Source organism: Brachycentrus maculatus, unplaced genomic scaffold (genome assembly GCF_059751285.1).
Source record: "Brachycentrus maculatus isolate JH-2025_06_01 unplaced genomic scaffold, ASM5975128v1 h1tg000357l, whole genome shotgun sequence".
In the NCBI taxonomy this organism is placed as follows: Eukaryota; Metazoa; Arthropoda; class Insecta; order Trichoptera; family Brachycentridae; genus Brachycentrus; species Brachycentrus maculatus.
In genome coordinates, this window is record NW_028281106.1 from 532666 (window position 1) to 554285 (window position 21620).

At 32.6% G+C, this 21620-nt stretch overlaps 1 protein-coding gene across 4 annotated transcripts in view; it reads left to right on the top strand.

Moving 5' to 3' along the window:
- The window catches only part of LOC148303691 (TRPL translocation defect protein 14-like), a 48237-nt gene extending 27070 nt beyond the window's left edge, over positions 1–21167 (top strand). For all 4 annotated transcript variants that reach the window (XM_088269550.1, XM_088269551.1, XM_088269553.1 and 1 more), the window contains 5 exons: positions 16976–17104; positions 18130–18266; positions 18356–18900; positions 19278–19465; positions 20388–21167. In XM_088269550.1, the coding sequence (XP_088125676.1) occupies positions 16976–17104; positions 18130–18266; positions 18356–18900; positions 19278–19465; positions 20388–20620 (1232 nt within the window). In that variant the 3' untranslated portion in view covers positions 20621–21167. The remainder of the gene's footprint in view (positions 1–16975; positions 17105–18129; positions 18267–18355; positions 18901–19277; positions 19466–20387) is intronic.
- The last annotated feature ends 453 nt before the right edge of the window (positions 21168–21620 follow it).

Sequence of the window (21620 nt, forward strand, 5' to 3'; positions counted from 1 at the left end):
AAGATAGTAAAACTCATATTATTTTTTGACATCTCATCAAAGATGAAGAAGAATATGGAAGTCTGGGCATTTACGGGGCTGACGACCGTCAAAGGCTGGTTTAAGTGATCACTTTACACACGTGTAACATTCACCAATTCTACCCATTATAGACAACCACACTACTCAAATTACGTGTGTAAAGTGACTTAAACCAGCCTTTGACGGTCGTCAGCCCCGTAAATGCCCAGACTTCCATATTCTTCTTCATATTTGATGAGATGTCAAAAAATAATATGAAAATAACTCCTGTAATTGGAGATAATCCAGATTTTGTGAACAAGTATTTGGATACACTCAAAATGTTGTATAGTAAAACTCAATTTAAAATAGTGAAAAAAGTGAGTGATTTAAAAAAAGAGTATGGTAATTTCTTTGGTAGTAACTAGGTGTAGATTAAATTTTTCTGCCTCCGTAGTGTGGTTAGCGCATTCGGATACCGTACCGGAGGTCACAGGTTCGATTCCCGGAATGGTCAAATAAATATAGGTGATTTAATTTTTTTAATAACACAACTCATAATAAAAGCGTAGGACTGAACACCTTGTCTTAATATAATCAACGATCAGGATAATACTAAATCAATCCGTTGCACTCTCCTATGGACCGCTAGGTGCAGGGAAGAACAATATTTTTTGATCGAATTTGCTCGATTTAAGTTACTTAAGAGATCTTGCCTCAAAATTTCAATTACCAAAAAATATTCGATTTCCTCGACTTACGTAATTTACGAGCCCCCCTTGTTTTAAAATTAATTCTTAGATTTGAATAAAACTTAGACAAACAGGAAAAAAACTCGTTTTATCACAATCAATTTGAAATTTAAAAAAAAATCGTATTTATAAATAATAAGCTGTTTTTCTGCTTAAACGTAAATGGAAATAAAATATTTACAACATTTGAGTAGTGTGGTTGTCAATAATGGTAGAATTGGTGAATGTTACACTGTGTAAAGTGATCACTTAAACCAGCCTATGACGGTCGTCAGCCCCGTAAATGCCAAGACTTCCATGTTGTTCTTCATCTTTTATGAGATGTCAAAAAATAATATGGGAAATAAAACGAATTATTTTATAAATATGTGTGACTTAGAATTTCCGATTGTTTGTGTGAGACGAAGCACAGTGTTACGGTTATTTTCCGTGACTCATCGATTACGGTTTCCCCTAGAAAATACCGACCCTTCGAGGCTTTGTGAGAAATATATTCCAGACGAACTACAGGCTACAATGTTATTTATTTTCTTTTTATTTTGTATCGAAATTACTCGTACATTTGCGTTCTCGCTGTATGCGTATTCAAATATTTGTTTTCGTAGCATTGTTTACTCATGAAGTTAGTTACATAGTTAGTAAATTAATTGAAAATCCATAAATATGAACTGAAACATTTTGGGAAATGTATTTTGTAAATTAAAAGCATTGTTAACTTTGTGGTGCACTAATATAACGCCCCAGTAATGTCTGCCTCCGTGGAGTAATGGCTAGCGTGTTATCTACCGTGCTGGAGGTCCTGGGATCGATTCCCAGGAGGGGGGGTGAAAATAAATTAAAGTGATTTCACACTAGTATTTTTTTATATTATCCTGGGCTGGTACTAGAAGAGGGAGAGTGATCACCTTGCCTACAAGTACGTTTTGATCAAGATAACACTGCGTCAATACGATTCAGTGCTCTATGCACCATCGGGTGAGGATAATGGTTAGAACAAGAAGAAGAATATAACGCTCTCCTTATCATTCATCATTCGCTTTGTATAATACCACTTTTAAAAAAAACACTACTTCATGATTACCGATTTCGGAATAATAATATCCACGGGACCACAACCCGACACAATTTTTTAAAAATATTTTACTAGAAATGTTTGTTTTCATCTTGTTTAGTTTTCCGGGGTTCTACATTTATTTATATTTTAAATTTTACTGTATTGAAATTTATATATATATATATATATATATATATATATATATATATATACATATATACATATATATATATATATATATATATATATATATATATATATATATATATATATATATATATGTAATAAAATAACTAGGTACCTACCTATACATTTTATTAAGTACTTACAAAAAGTACCTACATAAAACAGTTCTACCACCAGATGCCGCATGCGTCGCTCAGAATTAAACAAAAGACTTCCGATAATATTATTAACTGTCAGAATCAGATAGATAGATAGATAGATAGATATAAAAATTATTATAAAGATAAATTAAGAATAAACTTTAATTACAAAGCAACACATTGTTTATTTTATTATTATACACCCACTTTACATATTATTTACACTTAATTTTCAAAAGGAAAATATTACCACGTTATAAAACGACAATTTTGTTAATTGGAAATGGATTATGAAACATTAGATGTATTAAAACAATTACTACAATATGTTCGGAGTGAGAGAGAAAAATTAGAAGATGATCAAAGAAAACGATTAGAAGATAAACAAAGAAGACGTGGAAATCTAAGAACTAGTGATAAAATTAAAGATAAAAGTCCATGTAAGATTTGTGAAAATTTAAATAAGGGAACTCGATATCACTCTAAAGCAACGTGCTGGTTTAAAACAAAGCAGGATGATAAGATTAATAATAAAAATGAAGATTTACAAATTACACAGAAACAGTGCTTGAAGAATGAAAATAAAAATAATGTGGAAAAAATTTCTACAAAATATAAAATAAAATATACTCCAGAAAAGAAGAATTTCGAAGCAGATTGTATGAGCAGGAATCCAGTATTAGAATCGAAGGAAAATGCAAATGAACAATTAAAAGTTGTAAATTTGGTTAAATTAGAAGATATTTTAAAAGATCAGAATAAAAATGAAGACATACAAATAACACAGAAACAGTGCTTGAAAAATGAAAATAAAAATAAAGTAGAAAAAACTTCTACGAAAGATAAAATAAAATATACTCCAGGAAAGAAGAATTTAGAAGTAGATTGTCTAAGCAGGAATCCAGTATTAAAATCGAATGAAAATGCAGATGAACAATTAAAAGCTGTAAATTTGGTTAAATTAGAAGATAATTTAAAAGATCAGAATAAAAATAAAGACATACAAATAACACAGAAACAGTGCTTGAAAAATGAAAATAAAAATAAAGTAGAAAAAACTTCTACGAAAGATAAAATAAAATATACTCCAGGAAAGAAGAATTTAGAAGTAGATTGTCTAAGCAGGAATCCAGTTTTAGAATCGAATGAAAATGCAGATGAACAATTAAAAGTTGTACATTTGGTTATATTAGAAGATACTTTAAGAGATCTGAATAAAAATGAAGGAATTCAAAAGAAAAAAACAAATGGATTAAAAAAAAACTGTGTCTACTTTAAAAGGGTCAAGAAAAAAAAAATACAAAAAAAGAGAGAAAGAAAAAAGAACGGAAAAAAAAAAAAAAAAAACAAGAAAGAAAAAAAAAAGAAAAAAAGAAGGAAAAAAAAGAAAGAAAGAAAAAAAAAAAAAAAAAAAAACTTTATCAAATCAATAAACTTATACCAGTCCCTTCACTTCAAGGAGATGATCCGGAGGACGAGTGAAAATTTTACTATGAATTTTCTTCCCCAAGGGGGGAGATGTAATAAAATAACTAGGTACCTACCTATACATTTTATTAAGTACTTACAAAAAGTACCTACATAAAACAGTTCTACCACCAGATGCCGCATGCGTCGCTCAGAATTAAACAAAAGACTTCCGATAATATTATTAACTGTCAGAATCAGATAGATAGATAGATAGATAGATATAAAAATTATTATAAAGATAAATTAAGAATAAACTTTAATTACAAAGCAACACATTGTTTATTTTATTATTATACACCCACTTTACATATTATTTACACTTAATTTTCAAAAGGAAAATATTACCACGTTATATATATATATATATATATATATATATATATATATATATATATATATATATATATATATATATATATATATATATATATATATATATATATATATATTTATGTAATATAATACCTAGGTACCTACCCATACATTTTATTAAGTACTTACAAATAGTACCTACATAAAACAGTTCTACCACCAGATGTCGCATGCATCGCACAGAATAAAACAAAAGACATCCGATAGAAAAAATATAATATTCTGGACTGTCAGAATCAGATAGATAGAAAATTATTATAAAGATAGATTAACTATAAACTTTAATTACAAAGCAACACATTGTTTATTTTATTATTATACACCCACTTTACATATTATTTACACCCAATTTATATATATATATATATAATATAAACGCAGTGTTATCTTGATTGTTTAGCACATGAAAGAAAGGCGATCAGCCCTCCGCTTCAGGTACCAGTCCAGGGTAATATTGAATTAATAGTAGAGTGAAAAAAAAATATTATTTGACCCTCCTGGGAATCGTACCCGGGACCTCCAGTACGGTAGCCCAGCGTGCTTACCATTACACTACGGAGGCGGATATAATTTATTAGGTACTGAGAATTGAATTACTTTTGGCTGTAATTTATGTCCGAGTATACGTTTTGTCGCAGCATCACGTGCGTAAGTTAGCAGCCTTATCTTATCAAGCGGTTTCACTTTATCTGAATTTTGTTTTTATGTATTTTAGGACGCAATTGGTTTAGGACGCAAATTACAAAAACAACAAAATATCGTGTCGATACCAAATGTAATGATTCGTTTGTTCTAAATCTTACATCTCCCAATGTGATTCGCCGATCGCTTTGAAATTTCCACATGGCGTTAATTTTTTTGTTGTATATAAAAGGGCACTCTTTAATGTTTGTTTTTTTGTTGTGTGAACCTTTCAGAATTTTGAAAAAATTTTATTTTTTGATAATATCCCATGAGCTCCCAAATGTGGTTTAGGACCGACTTCAGCGCCAACATGGTAAATGTTTTTTCTTCTGTTTTACACACGTTTAATAGAAATTTCAAATGACCGTGTCTCGCGATGACATTACAATTTAAACTCTTTTTTTTTAAACTTCCTAACGTCCAAGTGACTCTGAAACCTAGCTACGGCTTATGCAACACCGCTTATCATGTCCCTACTCAGGCTTCAACTTTTTAAGTTTTATAGCCTACGCCTACTCGTGAGTGGATTTACTCTTTATGTTTAAAGTTACTTTAATTTCATGTAATTCATTAGTGAAAATTCTAGGCAAAAACACTCGCTGACATGGCTTTCATTCGAATACTCTCGTGTTTCTATTTACACCTGTGAAAGGTGTTTTTATCTGTGACAGGTAAAAACATTTTGAGAAATACAACTTAAAGCTGTTGTTCGCAATGGCAGCGTCTGTTAAACGTCACAGCCACCCACTCAGTATTAAACATTGCATCATGGCGGTCATCGTGCTTCTTGACAGCTGATTTCACTTGACGTTTTGTCAATGTTTTCAATTGGATTGACGTTTTATAGTTTTTTTTTATTCACAAGGATTGTGAAATTTAACATTTTAGGAACGTGTGCTTTCAATTTTTTTCTTTTCCATTTTATCTGACTGGGCCACGGTGACGCGTTACGGGGTAAAGCTAGTTTCAAATAATTTCATTAATTGATTCGGCAGTCACATTGTGGTAAAATGTATCCATTTTTTATTTATGTTTTACTTAGTAAATGCCACTATTCCTTAAATCTACTATGACACGTGTTTCATAGTAGATTTAAAAAAAAACACGTGTCATAGTAGATTTTAAGAAATAGTGGTATTTACTAAGTAAAAATTAAATTTTAAAAAAGCTAGTTTCAAATAATAAAAAATACATAATAATAAGACAAATGCGTTGAAACATTAACAGGTTCTTTGTTTTCCTTCATTTAAGTTTTAGATTCCTTAAATGTTCTATACAAGTTATGCAATTAAATTAACTCAACATAAACCGAAAATTTAAGTCCTGAATAATCTTGATAACTAATTACAAATTCGAGGAAAATCTTTCTCCGCATCGACAAGAAAAAAACCTCTGTCCTGAAACCTGAAAATAAGTTCTGAAAACCTGTCATGTATTTTTTTATTTATTAGAAGCACCCGCCTATAAGTTCTAACGACGTCTTAAAAAATATGTCAACATCTAAGGTCTCAAATCTGCGTTTGAGCAGCTTTGAAATATGTGGAAATGTTTTGTACAATTGATGAATATATTTTTTACATTAAAGTATACGTTTTTGTTGCTAAAAAGCGTCGCCATCTTTTCTTAAAACGAAGTTCATGAACTTCGTTTTAAGAAAAGATGGCGACGCTTTTTAGCAATGAAATGAATGGTATTACGTAAATTAGAGAGTACATCTTTGAAGGCGTCGACGTTTTTAACGTATAAAAAATAGTAAATTTTTACGTAGGCTGTAATTTTGTTTTGGCTTTAAATTTGACGGGTTCCTTCTGTAGATTTTTGACAGGAAATTAAGCTAACTACGAGTAGGTACTATATCTTTCACTGCATACACTGGGACACTTCTAGATACTTACTATTTATTTAGATTGACAGTGATATTTAAAACCATTAAATGTAAATTAACAGTAAAATCGGGAAATACTTTTGTTTCTCATTTCCAATAATTTTCGCTACTTAAGGCGGGAAAATCAATAGCCTGCAATTTAATTTTCTTTCAATCCAGCTAACATTTAAAGTGATTGATTTTATGTGTTTAAACATCGTTTTTGTATTGAAAAAAAAACTTTTTCTTTGAAATAAATATGTGGCGTTGAAAAGAAAAGAGTTATTGAAAGGTAAGTAATTGAAAAAATTGTTTTTTTCTATAAACGTTCTTTAAAGAAATCAAATTCCAATATACTTTTAAAATGTGTGCAGACAACACGTGTGGTTTCTTGCGCAGTGTCGGTATTTTTATCGGTCGGGTACTGAGTTTGTACGTTTGAGAGTACACCCTTAATTCACAAAAAAATGCTTAGCAAGAGCGGTCTGTCAGGAAGCCTAGATGCTTCTGTATCAGATCCGAGAATGCGGTTGGGAGCTTTCAATACAGATTTTGGACTATAAGACGCACATTTTTACAAAGAAAAATCGACTTACCACTGCGTTGCGTTTTACGCTTTTAAAAAATGTTCACGCATTGAGGTAATGGAATTTTTAGTGCGGAACCTATTATTGTAGACAGGTGTAGACAATATAGAAATGAGTGTCAAATCAATAAAGATAAATGTTGATCGTGCAAGTGCGGTAGTTATTAATACCAATCGACCAGAGGCGTGCATTCTATATAGGCATAAAAGCAGTGCCTACCCTGGATTACTAAAAATATTAAGATCCATATAGAAACACGACCAGTGCCTGCTATGCCTTATCCTTGCCCAATTTCAATAAATTTCGCAACTTAGTTCATTACAAAAATGCTTTGCAAGAGGTTTGTCAGGAAGCCTAGATGCTTCTGTATCAGATCTGGGACAGCTTTCAATATCCTTACCCAACCCTACTGCCTATCCTGATCAAAAACTCTGCACGCCACTGCCAATCGACATTAGTTTGTGGGAAATCAGTCATCGGGTGACGGTGCTATTACTGCTAGTTAGCGAGTCATGAGACACGAGTCCATTCTTGTTGTTTTCATTATTCGCGAGCTATTCGCGCGTCATGCGGAATCGCTTTATTCTGATATTCGTTGTACCACGTGACCTCCCACGTGACCATCTCGCGCAGACGACTATACAGATGCTAAAAATCCAATAAATTAGCATTCAGAACCCGCGATTACCTTTTTATGTGTATCTTTTTACGTATGTCGCGAGATCACGTTTCATTTTACGCATTTAACTTTAAAATTATCGTGTATTATTGTAATATCAATAAACATCTTTGTAGTATGATCATAAGGGTGTACTCGCAAACATACGATTCAGTACGCGGCCGGCTGCGCGAGGAGCTACACGATTTTATAAGGCGAATGCGGTTGGTATTAGAAGCAGAGGAAGACAGAGGAAAACTTGGCATGATCGAGCGTTTCAAATACTTGAAAGCGGTCGGAAAATCTTCGGGTATGTGATGAGGTGCATGAATGTTGAAGAGGCGAAGGTGGTTTTCAAAGATAGATTGGTGTGACGTTCTAATCCTTCTACCTACATTCTATTCTCCTGCGGGGAAGCAGCTTGATGGTTAGTTAGTTATTTATAGCAAATTATGCATTAAAAAATTCTTATGTAGATTCTTGTCAAATATCAAATGTAAAAAAAAACGTTGGTATGTAACCACTCATCGAAGTTTTTGTCTACCGACGAGTTTCGAGACATACCTGACGAAGAGACGGGTACGTCTCGAACCAGTAGACAAAAATCTCGGTAAGTTTTATACTAACTATATCATTTTTGCACAAAAAAAGTAGGAATTAAAAGCTTTAAATATTAGAAATATGCAAATCCAAAATTAAATTTGATATCGCATTGTATGGTTATCAATTCGTAGATTTTTACTCATAATTTTTTTTTATAACGTTTTGATTTCGCAGCCAATGACGTCAAGTGAAAAATTACCATGCACTTGGATGACGATATTATGTATCATACACGCTCCCTCGAGTGAAGGGAAAAAACGTGAATGTCTTAAGACCCAACATACGCAACTTAATTTTCTTTAAACCCAGGTAACATTTGACGTAATTGTTTTTTTTAAACACCGTTTTTGTATTGAAAAAAAAGTTTTGCTGCGAAATAAATATGTAAATGGTTTTGAAAAGAAAGGAGTTATTGAAAGATAAGGAGTTGTAAAAATATATATAAAAATATTTTTTATGTATGTATTCTTGTCCACCTCCGTAGCGCAGTGGTCAGCGCGTTCGGCTGCCGTGCTGGAGGTCCCGGGTTCGATTCCCAGGAGGGTCAAAATAAATATGGCCGATTTTCTCTCTCATGTTTATTTAATATCACCCTGGACTGGTACAAGAAGCGCAGGGCTGATCACCTTGCCTTCATACAATTTACGATCAAGATAACACTGCATCGCTACGATGCAGTGCCCTATGCACCATTGGGTGCGGATAAGGGTAAGAAGATGTATTCTTAAAAAAATATATTTGGAAAAAAAATCGGGCGTGGTGTGACGACCGGCTCTGAGTGCAGCCGGACGCTATTGAATTTTATTATTGCAAGTAAAGCCTTAAATAACGTGGTGAATATGACAGTTAATCTATTTAAATATTGTATAAATCAGTTTTTAAAAAAATGCCAAAAATTATACATTTGGTATACCATATAATAAAATAAAAACTGTTTTTTTTTTGTAGTAGAGATTATTGATTAATTTTTAAATAGTACGCACATAATAATAAATTTGTTATTGAAGTACGTTTATTTGTATTTTACCTGTACACAAAGGCTGACGGCACTATACATTTTATTACACGTTTTGTTTGTTCTACGTATGGATGGTTCACATTACCTACTATGATTGATTATTCACTATGTAATAATTTCGTCGTAATACCTTTCTATGGAACTTTCCTCACGAGCGAGTGTATCAATTGTTATTTTAATATTTCCTTAGCGTTCTTGATATTTTCATAGATATAGTATACCGAGGTTATTCGGATCACTTTATTATGATTCGTTTTCACCCTAGATAACTAAACTATATTTGTAGATACATAGTAACTAAACATTCGTCAGGCGGACTACGCAATTAAAAACGTGAAAATTATCAAAAGTATTTATTAAAAATAGTAACTGGTTACATGACACTTAAGTTTGGTTTATTAGGAATGTATGTAAGAGACATTTAACAATAAATCAGTATTCCGTAAACAAAGCCTGGCGGGTGCGGGGTGCAGGGAAGTAAGTGCACTTGACTTTTTCGTAGAAGGGCGTCGTCGCGTGGACGAATGTTTAGTTATCTAGGCTTAAAATATGGTTCATATTACTAAGAGTGATCATTAACCATCTAATAATTTCGTCGTAATACTTTTATCGGGGTTTTCAGGATGCAATAAAACATTAGTTGTCTTCTCTTTTTTTTTTAATCATCTGTTTATTTTTTCAGACAAGTATAGTGTTGTACCTGCATAGATACGATTCTGCTAATCATATATCACTTGCCAATAATTCGCAATTACGACTGATTGCAAGTAATTGTTTAATCGGCACATCAATCACATAGTTACTTCTACATTGACGTGACTTTTACCTTTATTTCCGCAATTTGTGTCGTATCCGTGGAAAATTAAAATTGACAGATTCAACAGACAGTCGAGTATATATATTGTTCGCATTTCGCCAACTCGTTTATCTTAAAATAACACGTGTTTTGTGTGTTACATAAGCTATAGACAGAACGCAAATTTTATATACGACAAGTGTGTATTTATACACATTTTATTTTGCGTGTTTGCGTGTAATTCAATTCAACCGAGCACCTCACTTCACCGCGGACTGATAATAATAAGTCCATCCGGTATTTCTATTCTCATATCATTATTTATGCGGCTTGCATAATACCTCGTGAGAGATAGCGTATGCGTATACATTATTTTGCTTAGTTTTTTTTCTCATTAATATTTTTTTCTTACGACGCACGTTTCGATAAAATATTGATATAGTACGTTCACCAGATGCCGTAATGACTAAAGTGACCATACGTCCCGTTTTGAACGGGACCGTTACGTAGCTATCTCGTTGTCCCCGGGCAGAGCTTCGGGACGTCGGAATGTCCCGTTTTCAAAAATAGTAAAAAATTAAAAATGATCTTATTATGAATACACATATTTTTACGTAAAAATTGATAGATGTCCCGTTTTGAGGACAAAAATAAATGTTCACATTATGAGTACACGTATTCATTGATTCAGCATTTTAACTTTGTGGAATGATATGGTTATTTTGTAACGAAACACTTGTATAATACCACATAATGATTTATATTATCCACTGACACTTCGTGATGGAATTGCATTTTTAATATATTATTAGATTAAAACCAATATTTTTAGCTTTTCCACTTTATTTTTATTTGACCAGCGACCGGGTTTCGTCGTTACCGACATCATCAGACTGGTGATGTCGGTAACGACGAAACCCAGTCGCTGGTCAAATAAAAATAAAGTGGAAAAGCTAAAAATATTGGTTTTAATCTAATAATATATTACCACATAATGAGTTTTATTTCATTACCCACGACTAGTTTGAACTGTAGATGTTTTCATCTACAGGTGAAAAGTAAAACTGTTTTTCTTTTCCCCCGTAGAAAAAAACATCTGTATTTTCGAAACATGATGAAATAAAACTCATTAAGGCCCAGCATTTGTTCAGTCGTAACTTTATTTTCTCTAAATCCAGGTAAACATTTTACGTAATTGATTTTTTCTTTTAAAACACCGCTATTGCATTGAAAACATAAGTTTTTCTTCGAAATAATTACAATATGGTTTTGAAAAGAAAAAAGTTATTGAAAGGTAAAAAATATATATTTTTTTAACTCCTTACCTTTCAATAACAAAAAAACAAAAAAATCTAATATACATTCTTTAAAAAAATCGGGCGAGAAAAAACATGTGACCGGTAGGAGGAATGCGACTTAACGAATGCTGGGCCTTAAATGGTTTTAAACAATATTTTTTCAATAACGAATACACATATTATTTCGTGTTTTTTTTTTAGATTTCCCGTTTTGAGGACAAAAATCAATGGTCACATTAGTAATGACACGGATTAGCACGTTGTCGGGTAATTAAACATGTCGCAGGTTGTCAATAGCACGTAGAGAGCATTTATAGCCTCCTCACGTGGATGGTTGGGCTGTGGGATTCGTCACTTTTGGCCGCCCTCAGATTGACATCGCCACAATGCGATCTAACGACGGTCACATTGAACTTGTTTACGAATTGTGCAATTGAATTGCATTGCGTGCGCACAATTTAACGAGCTGGTAACAATGTCTTAAACATCAATTTTATCATCGTACATATATTTTTATAGTTATTTATAAATATTAGAAGATAAAATATCTTGCAATATGTTATACCCCACAACATGGACCTCATTTTTTTTACGATAGAGATCTTGGGAGAACTAAACGCTCACTCCTTTCAAGAACGTCATATATAAAAAAATCGTTAATTTTTCAGTTGTGCATGTTTTCGGAATGCCCAAAAAATGTACTATATCCCAGCAAAAGCGGCATATTTTTAACTTAATATTTACCCGCTACAGGGCAGAAAGTGTTGTTTTTGCATTTTTAAGAAAAGGTGTTGTTTAATTATTTTTTTAAATAAACTAAATATTTTTCAAATGGAGAAAAAACCTTCAGGTTTTACCTAAAAATATCTGTTGCACAGTAAAAATATCAATAAGTGGCTTGATATTTATTTTTAATACGTTCTCCTGAAAAATCTAGTTTTTTTATTTATGACGTTCTTGAAAGGAGTGAGCGAAAAGAGGTGTCGGAAGACCCCTCGAAGAAAAGAGATGGTCCGACGACATAGTCGTTGTGGGGGGTAGAAACTGGCTGCAAGCAGCAACCAACCGGAGGAAATAGAAAGAAGGGGAAGAGGCCTAAATCCAGCAGTAGAGGACATGAAGAAGAAGAAAAAGATAAAATATTAAACGTTAATCTTTTAGTTAGCAAGTGATTAACTACCAAGATTCGATATAAAAATAAAACGCTGGTAAAAGATTACTTTTGAGTTTATCAATGTAAACACGACTAGTTTCGAGAGCTAAAAATGTCTTCGTCAGCGGGTGAAAATTCAAATAACCAATAAGTACATAAATTAACTATTTAAAAATTGCTTTGAAATTATTGTGCGTTAATCTTTTAGTTAGCAAGTGATCAAGATTTATTATAAAAATGAGACGCTTGTACAATATTACTTTTGAAGACTTTATTAAACTTCAATAAACACGACGAGTTTCGAGAACTAGAAATTCTCTCTTCAATAGGTGAAAATTCAAATAACAAGCAAAAAGTACATTAATTATGTATTTAGTTGCAAATTGTTTTGAAATTTGGAAGAACGTTGCATTCGAATACGCGCGCATTTTTATAGTCACAGGAGAAAAATGTTTGTTTTTTTTTAACATGTACATATTTTTATCGAAGTGGCAGCGCCTTCTGTTATTTATTAGTTCAAAGTTACAGCAACACACGCAATATTGTAAATTGCTCATGGCGGATAGTGTGCTTCCTGACACCTCCTGTCACTTATTATAGCATTTTTAGATGTTTTTGACTACATGGTTGTTTCATAGATTTAGAAATTTTTTGAATCTAAACAATAAAAATGAGTTTTTTTTTCTATTTAAACAGATGAGCCACAGCAACGCTTGGGCGAATACAGCTTCTTTCATATATATATATATATATATATGTAAAAAAACACATTTCTGTAAAACGTACAACGACAACAAAATGTGAAGCAAATGAAAATAACGTTTTAGCATTTAAAAAAAAACTGAAAAACATCCGGTTGAACACGTGCCACGTACTAATATTGGCAATGCTTCCTTTGTAATTTTATTTTATTTTTATTTTTTTTGTTTTAAAGACGAGATAAAAGTAAGATGTCACAATTTTGACGTTTAGTTCGGCTCGGGCGAAAATAGATACAGCGCCGCGCCCGGAGGACGGCGCGCGCGGCGGGTGAAGAGGGGGGAGGGGAGTGGAGGAGGGGGGCGGGGGAGGCGGCGGTGTTGCCTCGAGCTCCGTAGGTACCTAGTACCTACCTAGCGCAGGGCGCGGGAAATTTCCACCGGCCACCTAAGCGAAAAGGCTTCTGCGCAGAAACCTAGAAGAGTTCAAATATGTTTTTTCTCGAATGTTTTTCGCTCGTACTTTTTTATAAACTTTACAAAGTCAAACTCAAACTTTCTCTTCACCACTTTTATCTTTGGTACTTTTTCCAAAGGATAAACAAGCACCTTGTTTATCTTTGGGGCTGGATGTACTAAACTTAAAACTGAGAAATGTTCGTAGTTAGTACATGTCCATCCCGAAGATGGTTTCGACAAGCGCCTTGTCATTTACGGGGATGTATATGTACTAATATTGTCCGCCTCCGTAGTGTAATGGTCAGCACGCTCGGCTACCGTTCTGGAGGTCCCGGGTTCGATTCCCAAGTGGGGTAAAATAAATATAAGTGATTTTTTCACTGTAATATTTATTCAATATTACCCTGGACTTACCTGAAGCGGAGGGCTGATCACCTTACCTTCTTGTGTAAACGATCAAGATAACACTGCGTTTATATGACGCAGTGCCCTATGCACCATTGGGGTGCGGATAAGGGTTTTATTATTTTTATTTATATGTACTAAATTTAAAACTGAGAAATATTCATAGTTAATATATGTCCATCCCTGAAGATGACAAGGTAAAAAAAGAAGTTGGAGATTTATGTCATAAAGTTTATCAAATATATTTTTTACAAAGGGCCAACAGAAAATGACATGCCTGGCTGCGTTTGAATTCTGATTTAAAAAAAAAAAACTTAATGTCCATGTGGCTCTGAAATCTAGCTCCAACTTTGTAATTTTATAGCCTTTTCGTACTTGTGAGTGGGTTTACTCTTTACGTTTAATATAAAATTACTATAATTTCATGTAATTATTGAGTGGAAAATTCTAGGCAAACTCGCTATCTCGTTAAAGGTATAATTTTATACAATTCAATGATTCTATGTGACCAATGAAGCTACTAAGGTGTATGATTTTAGTTCTACGATTTAACTTGTGAGTTTACATAGGTTATGAGTTTTTTTTATGTAAAGGTATAAACTATTTTAGCTAACACTTAGAAAACAAAAATTATAATCATCTACCAAAAGAAATAATCTGGTATGAAGATTCAAAGAATCAGTTGGAATTTATGAAATCTATACTAGTGCCGTAGAGAAAAATAGCGCTTCTAGATAGTTCCATCAAAAACGTATAACACAAAAATGGTAAATGATATTCATTACATATAAACCTACTTAGATTTTATTAGATAATATGTAATACTTGAGTGCCGCTTTTTTATTTTTTATAATGTTGACTTAAAACGTAATCTCTGTTTACAATTTATCATTCATCCATAATCTGTTGTAAACAACATAATCTGCCATATGTTTTTTTTGTGTAAACCTCTCAGAATATTGAAAAATATTATTTTTTGAGAATATTCATGAACTCACAAATGTGGTTTAGGGCCGACTTCAGCGCCATTATGGTAAATGTTTTTTTTCTTCTGTTTTACACACGTTTAATAGAAATTTCAAATGCCCATGTCTCGCAATGAAATTATAATTTAAACTCTAAAGTACTTAAATACAAAATATACATCTGCTAAAAAAATGGTTAGGGTATTCCCAATAGCAGATTAAGCATTTTCCCCATCGAATCCCCAAGTATAAGTCGAAGTCCCCCTTTTCATTTTTATTCATCATACAAACTTTTGAGGTGAAATTGGAGCAAAAGAAGGCCGATAAAACTAAGAATGAAAAAATGAACCCAAAGATGAGATGAGCGTTATCGATAAAATTAGAAAGGTCCGTTGATATGGTTTGGGCATGTGAATTGGATGTGGGAAGAAAGAATGGTAAAACAAATTTATGAGGCGAATGTGATTGGTAATAGGAGCAAAATATGACCGAGGAAAACTTGGTATGATCAAGTATGGAAGTTACTTGAAAGTTGTCTGGTCTGGAGTCGTAATAATCGGCGGGTATGTATGAGGAGATGTACGAATGTGGTAGAGGCCAGGAATGTTTGCAATGACAGAGACAGAAGCGTCGTGATAGTAAGTTAGGAAAATAAAATGGTACATTCAATTTATTTAATAAACTTCTCTCTATCATGTGTGTTGAAATCATGCTTTTTTTTGTTTAATTTTGTCTTATCTATGTGTTTATAAAATAAAGCGTATCATTTAAATATGTTGTTGGCTAAATTTTCTCAATTTGTAGTTTTAGGATGACAATTTAAATAAAATATTTTATTTGCTGATGCTATAATAATAATCATAGCATCAGCAAACTGTGTTATCAAAATACTGCTATGAGGTAACCTCTATTTTCGTATTGTTAATTGATATATGTATTAAAAAATGTCTCATAAAGATTAATTAAATTTTTTAATATATTTGGTTTATGTATTGTAGATGACAAGGCAAACAATTTTAATTGTTATTATTTATTGTCTGAGAATTAGGTATACCAGCCAAGTCTATATGTCTTCAGTCGAATAATAGAGTGAAAATATAGATTTTTAATTTAAGTTTTACTAAGTAAATACCACTATTTCTTAAAATCTATTATGACACGTGTTTCGATGCATTCCGCATGTAAAACTTAAATTAAAAATGTATACATTTTACCACAAAGTGACTGCCGAATCAATTGATGAACATATAGAGGTGAAATAATAATGTACAAAAAATATTCACAACATTTTATTGTGTCCAAATCCTTGTTCACAAATCTGAGTTTCTCCATTTTTTGTTTGGAGATGTTTTTACATTTTGACATCTCAACAGAGGTGAAGAAGAATATGGAAGACAGGGTATTTACAGGCTTATAATCAGTTATAGGCTGGTTTAAGTGATTAAATTTACAATTTTTTTTTGAACTCGTGTGTATTTATGATGTGATTCTTACGTCGCATCATGTGCAAGTTAACGGTAGTATCTATAGTTGATTTTAGTAAGCTTTATTTAACAGAGATCCTTTTTAATTTATGCAAAACCTTTACTGAATTATTTTACATACTGCGAACACATGATTTTCTATTTTTATGACACATAATTTGACCAGTTATTTTATTTGTAAAATTTTGGCTGTGTCCTTATCCTTGTCCACAAATCTGGGTTTCTCCATATTCTTCATCTACGCTAAGGTGTCGAAATGAAAATAAAAATATTGATTACAAATAGTATTTTTTCCCAAGATTACTAATTATTTTAAAATTTTTTTTTAGCCTTTAAATTTCAAGAAAATCTTCTGCGGACCATGATCCAGATTGAAAATACCTTCTCCGAGCTAGGAAACTCCTGCGAGAGGAACTGCCTCATCATATGTGACCGTGGGGCGATGGACGCGAGCGCTTGTAAGTGATGATATAGCTCCCATACGATATTAATCTTTATTCCAACCCAATTGTTGATCAATTCGGATCCTGGCGTTGGACCCTCGGTCTTCTAGAATTATATGATGCCAAAATAAAGTGCGCAAAAGAGGCAAGTCGCTGTCTCAATTGTCTATGTCAGAGGTTAATTGCCGATGAAATAACGCTTATTCTCAATACATTATAAAAGAGTCCGGAGGAGGCAACGTTATTCTAGATTTGTTTTTTAAATAATAAATTTTGACAGATCGCTCACTCCTTTCAAGAACTTCATTAAAAAAATCGTCCATTTTCAGTTGTGCATGCTTTCAGAATGCCCAGAAAATGTACTATATCCCAGCAAAAGCGGCATATTTTTAACTTAATATTTACCCGCTACAGGGCAGAAAGTGTTGTTTTTGCATTTTGAAGAAAAGGTATTGTTTAATATATTTTTTTTTTAAATAAACTATTTATTTTTCAAATGGAGAAAAAATCTTCAGGTTAAACCTATTAAAATCTGTTGCACAGTAAAAGGTTCAATAAGTGGCTTGATATTTATTTTTGATAAATTTTATTATATTTTTATACTTTAAAAATGTTCTCCTGAAAAATCGTGTTTTTTGATTTATGACATTCTTGAAAGGAGTGAGAGATGTTTGCCCTATTATTTTTGGAAGTCATTTCTTTTTTTTCTTTTTGTTACGCGCAATTTCATAATGTTAAAACTGCTTTTGTAAAATGATAAGACTTTATCAAGTAGCACTATAAAAAAACTGAAACTAGTTATAAGTGCCATTTGAGAATATTTTTTTTTATCTTATTAGCCTTCATTGTTGAGGTCAATAATAATTTTATTTAACCTTGTATGCTAATAATTGTAGTACTAGAAAATGCAATCAATTTTCTATTCTTTCAAAGAGATCAATACCAACAGGTATTATGAATTATGAGTATACCAACGACGGATTTTATGATTATATAATACAATATAGAAAAATTTTAATGACACAATATTGACTTTTCAGTTATATCAAAGGAAAAATGGGAACAACTTATAGCGGCCAATAAATGGAACAACGTGGAGTTACGAGATAATCGTTACAATCACATAGTTCACATGGTATCAGCCGCTAACGGAGCGGAGCACTTCTATTCTACAGAGGTATTTTGCACATCATTACTCATAATCAACGAACTTTTCACGTCCATAATTTTTAATATGACATTTGAAATATCTGAATTTTTTTCTAGGATCATGCTTGTCGGTCAGAAGGAGTGGAGCTGGCTCGGGAACTAGATCATAAAGCTGCGGCCGCGTGGGTCGGACACCCTTACTTCGACGTGATCGACAACTCGACCGACTTCGAATCCAAGATGAAGCGGATGATCGCGAGCGTATGCCAAAAAATAGGGTTAGACATCGGCGACCGACTGCTGTGCAACTCCAGAAAGCTAAAGTTCCTGGTCCGCGGGCCGCTCCCCCCGGAAGAGGACTTCCCGCCCTTCCAGGACTTCGACGTCGTTCACAACTACCTGCAGAGCAACGGGCGCAAGACGCAGGCCCGGCTCCGCAAGCGCGGCCAGAAGGGCCACTGGTCCTACACCTACACCATCCGGAGGCCGCAGCTCTACGGGCAGTCCGTGGAGGTCAAGACGCAGCTCACGCACCGCGACTACATCAACATGCTCACGCAGAAGGACAACTCGCACTTCACCATCTTCAAGAAGAGGAGGTGTTTCATCATCAACAATCAGTACTACCAACTGGATATATACATGGAGCCTGGACACAAAAGGTATGTCACGCTTTACCCAACTGAGGCAGTTAACACATTGGTTACGGTGAAGATTGCTTCTCTTCTGTGGTCTCAACCTTGTGGATTGGTTTGCAGCAACAAATGACACCTCCTCATGAAGTTTGTTAAACAAATGTAATTTGACGCTGGCTTATTAGATAGGATCCAAATAATGTCAAAAAAAAATTATAATATATTTTATTATACACAACAAAGCAAACGTGACAAGAAATTAGACATTTAAGGTGTAATTTTGAATAATTATGAAGTTGAAGGTTACCAAAATGCATAAAAATGTGCACACCGTTGCAACATAATGTTTCCTTGGTTAAAGATCTCATACATTTTCATGTTTTTTTATTTATTTATTTTTATAGGTGCGAAGGTTTAATGCTGTTGGAAACCTACAGCGCTCATGAGAAAGCCCAACTTCTGGGTCTTCTTCCGCAGTTCCTGAACATTGAAAAGGAAGTTACCGGAAATCCTGATTATTCCATGTTTAATTTATCACTCAAAGAAGATTGGAATACATCCAAACAGTTCTGCAGAGGCCTCATGACTAATGGTGAGCTTGCATAACATCCAACAAAATATAATCATGTGTTCTTTTTCATATTTTCTTATCTTCTTCATATATTATGTAACATGTAATTTATGGCAAAAAGTGAGGTGATTTATTACTTTTTTTAACAACAGATAATTTTTAGAAAAACATATCATTGTCATTGCTTAGAATAGTGAATTTTTTTAGAAGCGGGCCAAAATACGCCTAATGGATATGAATGTATTCAGTTCTTATGATTTATTTTATTATGTAATACTCTTCAATTTATCTCATTTTTTCCTATATTTTTAAAAATTATGCATATTTTATGTGAATGAAAAATAAAACATTGATATTAAAATATGTTTACTTTTGTTTATAATCTGTGGCAAGCTGGAAGGAACCTTGAAATAAGCGGGATTTGGCCTACAGGCCTTAGTTTGCCCATCGCTGGTCTTGAACTTAGTAAAAGAAATTATATTATAGCAAATAATAAAAATATATTTAACGCAATGGGAAAAATATTTCTCTATTACTCGGTAGCGAATGTGAAAATCATGTTTCTTTGCTGGTATTCTTATTTACAATAAAATGCCAATATTGTAGTAAAAAAATTTCTGGTATATTCAATACTAAAAACTTATCATTGCTACTTATGCATCCATTTGTAATCAGATCTCACATAGATTTAGATCAGGTGTCTTAAAAAGTGGTCCTCACTTCAAATATAATTCATTGTCTTTATAACACTCTCCTTATCATTTATCGGTCAATTATAGACCTGATGATGAAATGGTTATTCCGAAACCAGTTGTCGTGAATTAGAGTTTTTAAGTGAAATAACCCAAAGTGATTGATGAACGATAAAGAGAGTGTTATATTACAATACCACAAATTAAACAATGCTTTTAAAATACAAAATACATTATCTTCATTATTACAGACAAAGAGGAGACTTCCGGTGCAGCCAAAATGACAAATGGAGTTTCGGAAATGAAGAAACAAATGGTTAACGGCGGATCTACAATGGACCAAAGCAACCACACGTGTAACAGCACCAACTGCGAGACTGGCAAGGCGCCGGCCAACTGCTCCCCGCGAGACGTCTCCAACCAACCTTCCATAAACGGCATCCATAAAAACGAGAGCCTGAGAGCCATCAATGGAAAAGTTTAACTATTTTGTGTGACAAATAATGTTCGGTGCAGTGAATTATGTTAAATGATATATATCATACAGATATTAATTTCACTGCAAAATAAATATTCCTATTAATTTGATTAAATTGTTCAAAACAAAAACGAAAAACTAAAAACATGAATTATTTTTCACACTATTACATATCAAAACATTATTTAATATATTTTCAAAATGCACGTCACTGTAAAATATAAACCCGTTTTCTCGATATATTTTGCAGCGTGTGTCAAAATTTTTAAGCATAAAATTTTAGCAAATATTATGAATTTATTATGTTTTTTTTTTCCACTTTATGCAAGTTTACATAACTATCGTATTTATATTTATTTATTTATTATGCCGATTTATCGTGCCAATGGATGAATCGGTTTATCTGAACAAAAATTAAATTCAACATAATAAAAAATAATTAAATTCAAAAAAATATACGGCCCATATTTACATCTCTTGTGTAGTTTTTTTTAAATGTTTTTGGGGCATGTATAATACCAACATAATCATTTGATTAGGAAACAAATAAAAATTGTAAAAATAAAACTCGTTCCTCAAATACGGCTTAGTTTACAAGAACTCACTCGCCGAAGATGCTGAAGATTTAAGCAAACAAAATGGTTTGCATGATTTTTACAACTTCTGACAATATTTTTTCTCCTAAATATGTTTATTTTTATTGAAGTTAAATGTTGTAGTGAATGTATAGCTTTAAAATATGTAATTGAAACTTTCTTTAAATCATGTAGTGTTATTATAGATCCAGTGCAACTCAATGCGAAATCTTACCATTATATATTTAATTTTCAAAGTTTTATACCCAACTCTTATTAAATTTAAAGGTCCAATCTCTAAATGTTGTTTACTTGTGTCAATGTTTTCTAAATATAATAATTCTACCCTTAAATAAACATACCTATATATTTTTAAACCATCAATATATTTTTTTCTAGTGAGTTTCGTTCATCTAGCTTGAGAATATTGA